Source organism: Fragaria vesca, linkage group LG2, assembly GCF_000184155.1.
Source record: "Fragaria vesca subsp. vesca linkage group LG2, FraVesHawaii_1.0, whole genome shotgun sequence".
NCBI classification, from domain to species: domain Eukaryota; kingdom Viridiplantae; phylum Streptophyta; class Magnoliopsida; order Rosales; family Rosaceae; genus Fragaria; species Fragaria vesca.
The window spans coordinates 15,924,445-15,933,037 of NC_020492.1; the positions used below are offsets into that span (position 1 = coordinate 15,924,445).

Sequence of the window (8,593 nt, forward strand, 5' to 3'; positions counted from 1 at the left end):
AAACGATAGATAGAGAGTAGGTTGTAGATGCAGAAGGACAATGTAAAATATCATGTAATTTGAATGTGTGAGTAGGAGTTGAAAGTGTAGTTGAACCAGTGTGGGAAATAGAAAGGGAAGTTTCATTACCTATGCCTCCAACACGATCATTCCCTTGATACTCTTTTGGATTCTGCAAATTTCCCAAGTCAGAGGTGATATGAGAGTTTGCACCACTGTCGAGCAGCCAAGTTGGAGGAGCTGGAGTAGACCCAGAAGCTGCCATAGCACTAAGGTTCCTAGAGGGCACCCTTCCTTGAAAAGACAGGTTCAAACGATTGTAGCAGTCTAGGGCAGTGTGACCACTCTTGCTGCAAATCTGACATGTAGGACGAGCTTAATTGTTGAACAAGGAACTGGAGGATGGATGAGGTCCAAGAACAGAAGCACCTCGCCCTCTATTGAGAGGAAAACCTCGACCAAAGTTGGAAGTAGGGTTTCTAGCAGTGTAGTAATTTGGAGGACCGCGATCGAGTCCTCGACCTCCTCGAGGACTGATTTGTGCAGCATGAAATGCAGTGGTTAAGGAAGAGACATCCAGGGCAGCTTGCTGCTGATCTTTGATGCGCCTCTCAGCTGAAAGAAGAAGGGCTTCCAGAGACTCATATGTGATGGGAGTGTCTCTTGCTTGAGCAGAGCTTACTGTATTCTCATAGAGTGGTCCAACATTGTTCATGATGATGGATACGAGATCATTGTCACTGATGGGACTTCCTGCAAGTGCCAAGTTATCGACAACAGAATTGATCTTATTAAGAAAATCGGAGATGGACATGTTACCCCTCATGGTCCTAAGTAGCTCTCCGCGGAGTTGCAGGATGCGGTTCTGGGATTGAGAGGCAAACCGTTTTGCCAACGAACTCCATGTATAGGAGGAGGTAGTGGACCGAGCGACTGTAGCCAAGACTGGAGTCGTCAAAGAGTTGTTGATCCACCCAAGGACCATCTGATCATTAGATATCCATTGTTGATACGCAGGATTGACATCATCTGTCAGTTTCCCTTCAGCATCTGTTTGGAAACAGGGAGGGCAGCCTAAGGTTCCATCAACGTACCCCATCAAATTTCAACTCTTCAGGAGTGGCTGTATCTGTGCCAGCCACAGGGGGTAGTTGGTTCTGTCCAGCTTGATAGAGAGGAAGTTGGACACAGTAGGGCTAGAGTTTTCAGGAACCATTCGGTGGTTTAAGGTGTGGGGGACGAGTTCATTGTTGTTTGCACCATTTGTGATAGGGAGAGGAGTTTCAAGGTTGGAAGGAGAATTTTCAGAAGGAGAGGCCATTGTTAGGAAGCGAGAAAAAAAAATTGTCATTTAGACTATGGCTCTTGATACCATAAACGAACTAACAGAGAGAAGAATATTTTGGTAAATGTCAAGGCTTGAACACTAGCCTGACACTGTGTTCTATTTATACAGATCAGTTGTTTACAAGATAAACATCTCATGTACTTGAGATAACAACAAATACAAACAGAACTCTATCGTTTGTGATACATGGGATATACATAGCATATCTAGAGATTAGAGAATCTAAGGAACTAGCTGTTCCTATCTAAACTGGAATCATCATTATCTCTTAATTCTGTTAGGTTTGGCTTATCAATTTACAGGTTAAAGAGTGGCATGGCATGCACAATTCGTGGCAAGATAATGGAAGCCAAAAGGTTAGGACCCACGACATCTTTCATCGCATTCTACTGTATACTACATTACTACAAGGGAAAGAAGATAGAATTAATGAAGAACAAATTAAACTTTTAGTACGGATACCCCTGTTCGATCCATTATTCCATCTCCATCAAATTCAAAGTGAAACGAAAGATATGGATGACGTCTTGCATCGACGAACTTAATTACCAAAAGAAAAGGTACGTGATCAAGCAATTATATGGGGTTGAATGGTTAACGAGGGCCCAGGATAGTAAAGTTAATTAGCAATGCTAGGACTATCAGATTTTTCTGTGAAATAATTCATTTCATCTCTCTTATAATTGTAAGATAATTCCAAAACTGTCATACATGATGTTCATGCATGATTGGAAAACCACACAGTGAAAAAACAAGATTTTCTTTACAAAAATCTTGATGATCGATATGCTATGTTCTTGATAATACAATATACAAATTATTGATTAATTAACACAGTACTTCCAAATTGATCGATTGACATGATCACTTGATGGTAGCTTAGATCGAAACATCACTACTGTATAACAATAACCCTAACATTTTCATCTTGTTCTTGTTCCTCTAGCGTGCTACGATCACCATGATGATCATGAACATGGTTCTTTGGAACAGTCACAACCAGTTCTCGACCAGCGTACGTCGCAGTTGCCAACTCCGGTCTCGTCGAAGCCGGGAGCCGATACCTCCACTTATCATAATTATCAAAATGACCCCCGACGTAGTTCACCGCCGGTGAAAAGTCACCACCGTTTATCTTTTGTATCACAACCTTAGTCATCCCCGGATAGATCTCTATCGCGTTGGCCCGGACAACCTCGTCGTGGTTTACTGCTTGATGACCGGCGGGCAGGGTCACCGAGAAACGGAAAGAGTCGGAGGTTTCTTGGATGGAAACGTCGGCGCAGGAGTGGAAAGGAAGCTCGAGAACCTTGGCGAACACGTGAGGGAGTCTCCGGAGCTTCTTCGGCGTCGAAGGTGATACGGCGACGTTGTATGAGATGCTCCGATTGCTTAGGGAGGAATGGACCTTCTTCATGGTTCCTCAGAAAGATGTGTTAGGTTAACTGCAGGACTTATTCTGAAAATGAAAACAGAGAGAGGAATTTGCCTTTTGTTTTGCTTTTGGAGGGTTGGATCGATCATGGAGCTGGAGATGAAGAAGATGGCGTGGGAGGAAGATGCTAGGGAATAAAGGTAAAGACATTTTCAGAGAATTTGTTCGTTATGTCACTCCAAGTTTCGGAAAAGTGTCCTTAGATATTGGGCCATAACCAAGCCCCGAAATTCGAATCCACATTAAACTTTTGCATAGCCCAATTTTTTAGCACTCCTTCAGTGGGGGATCAGCTTTAAGCTAGTTCGACTCATGGCAGTGCTTTTGGTAATGTATGCGTCTTGTTACCTGTAAAGCCCCAATGGTGAAGTTAGCCAATTAATCGTTTAAGTTTCACCAAATTTTGAAATGCTTGAAACTTTGAATTACCTTCTACTGAATACGAAGTAAGATGCAATATAAAGAGTTACATCACTAATTGAAGTGTCTATGGGTTAATATTTCACTAAACCAAGTGATCATGGTTTTAATATTTATTCATATACACATGTCTAAGAATAGAAACTACAGCGATACTTCAATGTATTTCTTCTTCCTCTTTTGTTCCTCCTTGGCCATTGCGAATTGCCTGGCATAATTGTTTGACTCGGATTTGCCATATCTCTTTCACACGCTCACATATCCTTCGCGAAGGGAATTCTGTTGCTGATAGGTTTGCTAATCTGGGGTTGGCTTCCTCATCCTTGCGCTGGCATGCTACTCCTCCACCTGAGGTTTGTCCTTACTTGCGTATAGATGCTTTGGGTTTTCCATATTATAGGCATTCTTAATATGTTGGTTATGAATGTTGAATGGCATCTTGAAAGCAGCTTCCTTTATTTTTACCAAGCTGAGAAGCATAGTCTTTTTCAGTTTGGTTTTTCCTTTTTAGTTCTCTTCGTTTTGAGAGACTTTCTGCGCATGATTTTTGTTGGGGAAGGTTTTGGTTTGGTCCCCCTTCCCTTTTGTACTTGTTTTTTATATGTTTTCTTTAATAAATATAAATGGAGGGACGGGCGGTGGGTTCCCAGATGTGATGACCCCCTTTCTTTCGGGATTGTGGGAGGGCGCTTGTTGCCCCAAATCGGCCGTTGCAGAGGAGCTAATATCGCCTAATCCTCTATTTATTTTTTATTTTTTTATTTTTATTTTTAAAATGTCTAAGAATAGAAACCGAACATACAAGACCAAGTCCACCCCATGAAGATGAAAATGAAAACAGTTTCAACACAATGCAATATATTTGAACGAAACCGTAATTCTACAAGGAAATAACAGCTTTTAAAAATAAAAAAAATATTTTAACCAATTTTCGCTCACGCAGGGCAGTCTACTGCGATTTACTTAATAATAAGTACATTGAAGAGGGAAGAAAAAAACCATGAGGAACCACTGTTTGTGTGTGGCCGTCAGGGGTGAAGCTATAAGAATCCGCTAAGGTCACTCCATTTCCGACTTCATAACCTGCTAACAAGAGACAACAACGTTAGGAGGGAGGCCGAGTTTGCCGGCCTTTGACCCTCCGATGCATAAGTCAGCTACATGAGATCTAAAGATAAGGTAAGAGTGAGTGGAGATGGAGGCTTACCATAGATGTGTTGAGATGGAGGTATATATAGAGCTAGGGTGTGCTTGACATCGATGTTTCTCCTGAGTGGAAAATGTTGGGATATCATAAGTGTAGTAGGGTTTTGGGCTTAGTCACGGCCCCAAACCTCGTTTAGGCGACCGGTCGGGCATTCTAGCTAGTTGACAGTTAGCAAGTGTGCTTCGGTGGCCGAGTAAGTGATGAGGACTCGTAATGTTTTACCCCTAAGGCGGGTGCAAACACTCACCCGGATTTAATATTGGTCATATACTCTGAAAAATCTACTTAATTGCTTAATTTCAAAGGAGTTGTCATCGATGATACATGAATTTCAAAGGCTGAATGTTACATATAAAGATCTAAATAGTAAGTACCAATCATGAGTGACAACAAAGCCTAGATAGATCAACAGATGCAATAATTTCGCAGAAGAAACCAAGCTTCTTTTGATAAACTTTTATGAGAGGCATATGTTATTTGAATTTTCTCGAGATGAGAGAACCCTTAGATTATATTCAATGAATCCAAGTCTTTTATGTTCAAGAGACGTGACTGCCACTAACGATACGGGAACCCTAACTTATATTTTGATAACTAGTACTTGAACTATTAGATTTCATCGTAAATGATACATATGTAGTCTACTTGCGCTAACTAATATATAAAAAGGACCCATATCAAGGTTTTTTTTTTTTTTATAACTTTTATTAAATAACTTACACACCCTACATATGTCAACGGAATTTAAACACATGATCTTAAAGTTATTAGTTAACTCTTTACCAATAAGGTTACGGCTCACCGACCAGAATGCATATGAAGGTTCCGAACATATAAACTACTGTAAATGGACATGTAGATACGTAACCAATTAAAACATGATCTCAGATGATGTAACCAATTAAATAGTGATCTGCCTTGAGCAAATTTTCTTCCGGCAATCGTAATAAACCGTAGACTTGGTCAATACCCTGTTTTATAGTCAAATATGATGGGAATTGGTCAAAAAATGGGGAAGCTTGATGGGAAATGGGGTAGGGGGACAAAGAAAAGAAATGGAAATGAAGGATAATATAATATAATAATTATATTATTATTCTTTTAATTATACTTGTACATTGCTGATTTCAATCATACGCGATTAATTATATAATTCAAATACAAAGAATTATCATATACTTATATTTAAATTGTACGAGGCCTCTCCGATCTTTTGTTTTATATATTTCATGTCAATACCAAAAGAGGTCGATATTTTGAGGGGGATCCATAAGAACATGTCGTGTTTGCTAACTACACTACAAACCAACGAATATGTAAGAGTGCGGCTATTGGGATTGGGACCTCCAAATTTGCTCAGTATACCTCTCATGTTTTTTACATCTCCTTTTTAATTTTAACTACAAGCATTTATTTAATGGACTTCCTTTCAAATTTCTAAAATAACCTTAGGTATGTTATTCACATATATCTTGATAATTTACTCATTATACATTTTATTTATTCTCCAGACCTCTTTTTTTTTTTTTTTTTGCATGCTATCATCGAGACCTCTATTCCCCTTGATTTTTTTCGTTCAAACCTCTTTCACGACCTAAATTCCTTGATATTTTTTATTTCCCAAAAAATGTCACCAAACCTCCATTATTTGATCAATTTGTAAGAAATTTTTTTCAATAACATCAATTTTTCTTTTAAAATCAAATAACACAAAGTATTGGGTTTCAAAAACTTATATTTACCAGCCTAGTACCATCTCTCCTTATAAGTGAGAGGTGATGAGTTCGACTCTCAGTAAACTCGTTGTAGCATATTAGTTGTTTATCTAATAAAAAAACTTATATTTACCAACAAGAAAATATTCTAACATAAATTAGCTTTTCTTTTTTTATTTTACTCGTGCTAAACAACGGTCAAGGATAATAATTGTATACTATGTATGTTCTTTTTTTCCTCCATTTTTATGTACATCATGAAATTATTTCAAGAGTTATTTAATTTTTCATTATCGATTTTTTTGCATATATATATATATATATATATATATATATTCTTTCAGCTTGTATATATATGTTTTCAACATGTATGATAGTATAAAATTTTATGTCACACAGTTGATATTGATCATAGTTTTATCTTTAATTAAATATATAATATGAAGTAAATTTTAGAAAATAGTAAATTAGATATTAAAATATATAAAGAAAATAATAAAGAATACAATCAATTACTTATCGAATTGGAAAGTCTAGAGAGAATAAATATATTTTTTTTGTATGATTATTGTCCTTAATAGTCATTACGTAAGAGGAGATAATTGTCATTCAATAACTCATAACAAAGGGAGGTCAAGTGAGTAAATTTAGAGGTCCAATAGCCGCACTCAATATGTAATCATTCTCTTTTGTTTCTCACATTATAAACACTTTGAGAGAATAATTAACCAGAAAACAAAAAAGAGAAGTGAAAATAAAAAGAAAATAGAATTGGAGATGCGGGGTATCGATCCCCGTACCTCTCGCATGCTAAGCGAGCGCTCTACCATCTGAGCTACATCCCCGTTATACTCATTCTATCGATGACGTCGTAGATATCAGCAAATATTAGTTACTTTACGGGCTGTGAGGCACCGCCGTGGTGATTAGGCGTGCAAACCAACAGCAAGAACGACAAGGTTTTGGTGCTTTTAAGTTTCATCTACTTTTCAAAGGCAGCAAGCAAAGGCAAAGATGCCCTTAATTAAAAAAAAAAGAGGAGGAGGAGGAGCCAACTTTATGTAACCGACCGCGAAAATAGGGACACCTGTATATCTCTTCCCAACGACTCTATGTCACGATATTCCTCACGTCCTCTGCATGACTTCGTGGGTCCTTTCTTGTGGATTGTAGTGACGGAAGTGCCCTAGTATGAGGGTGCGGTCAAATTTTCGTATCTTGAATTATCACACATTACTTTCATCCCCTACAGGCTAAATTATTCTAACATTGATCAAATATAATAATTTTAGTTGCTAAGGTTTCGTCTCAATAAAAGAAAACGAAAAAAAGAGAGAAAAAATAAGAACACTTAATTATTAATCAACTGTTATATATGATCGAGTTGGTAAGAGTCTGAATTCTAATAATACGGAGCTGATCAGAATTGAATCGCAATCAACTCTTAATGGTATGTCATAAGAATTTTAAGTGTGATCATAATTGATCATAATAAAAATAAAGTAATATGTTCTAAGATTATGTCAACTATCGAGCTATCATTAGCAAATTTTGAGTGTGAAGTAAAGTATGTGTGTACCTAATTCAGCATTTGGTATAGTTAAATTAGAAATAATGTCTATTCAATAATAAGTGAGTGAATCATTAAGAAATGAACATACTCAATAAACAATCAAATACATAGAACCAGCGGGAATCTTTCATTTATACTACGCTAAAAGAATATATTTAATAATACAAGGAAACAAAAAGTAAGTAAAAATATAAAGTTGGGTAAACCCAACATATAATACCAAAGAGATTCATTCCAAGCCAATAAAGAGTGCTTTGGTCCAACCCATCATCAACGTCTTGCCCCATCGCGCGTCACAGTTGCCACGCCCTTATGCTGCACGACGCCACAAGGCTCAGCTGGAACCGATGTCATTTCAAGTTGACACCACTAAAGACGACAACCGCCACAAGCCATGCCTTCTGAAGCGCCATCATAAGAACGAATAACCACGAAACACCACCATCGATACACATCCATAGCGCCATCGACCATTAAGGGACTGCATATATATACAGGCCTTTTCGGCTGCGGACGTCCACACCAAAACTTTGGTGCGGATTTCCATTTTTGCACCACTTCCCGATTGAATTTCCTCAAACTTCCTTCTAGACATATCTAGATCATCTTGTGTAGATCATCTCTGCAAAATTTCAGCCAATTTGGTGATCATTAAAGCCCTCAAACTTGGGTTTTTCTGTTATATACCTGAACCGGACAGAATTCAGTCTGTCATATTTGTTTTTTGATTTTGAGGGCCTTAACAATCACCAAATTGGCTGAAATTGTGCAGAGATGATCTACACAAGATGATCTAGATATGTCTAGAAGGAAGTTTGAGGAAATTCGATCGGGAAGTGGTGAAAAAATAAAAATCCGCACCAAAAACTTTGGTGCGGACGTCCGCACCTGAGAA

General features: G+C 38.0%; 1 protein-coding gene and 1 non-coding gene across 2 annotated transcripts; both read right to left on the reverse strand.

Annotated features, from left to right (window-relative positions):
- Window positions 1-270: 270 nt before the first annotated feature.
- LOC101300777 lies at window positions 271-977 on the reverse strand. Its single transcript, XM_004290563.1, has 2 exons — window positions 820-977; window positions 271-753 (listed from the first exon to the last, which is right to left on the reverse strand). Exons 1-2 carry the CDS (start codon window positions 824-826, stop codon window positions 377-379), a joined length of 384 nt encoding a protein of 127 aa, XP_004290611.1. The 5' UTR covers window positions 827-977; the 3' UTR covers window positions 271-376.
- Window positions 978-6,897: 5,920 nt separating this feature from the next.
- Window positions 6,898-6,970, reverse strand: TRNAA-AGC. The gene has a single exon. It is a non-coding gene; the product is annotated as a tRNA-Ala (tRNA).
- Window positions 6,971-8,593: the final 1,623 nt, after the last annotated feature.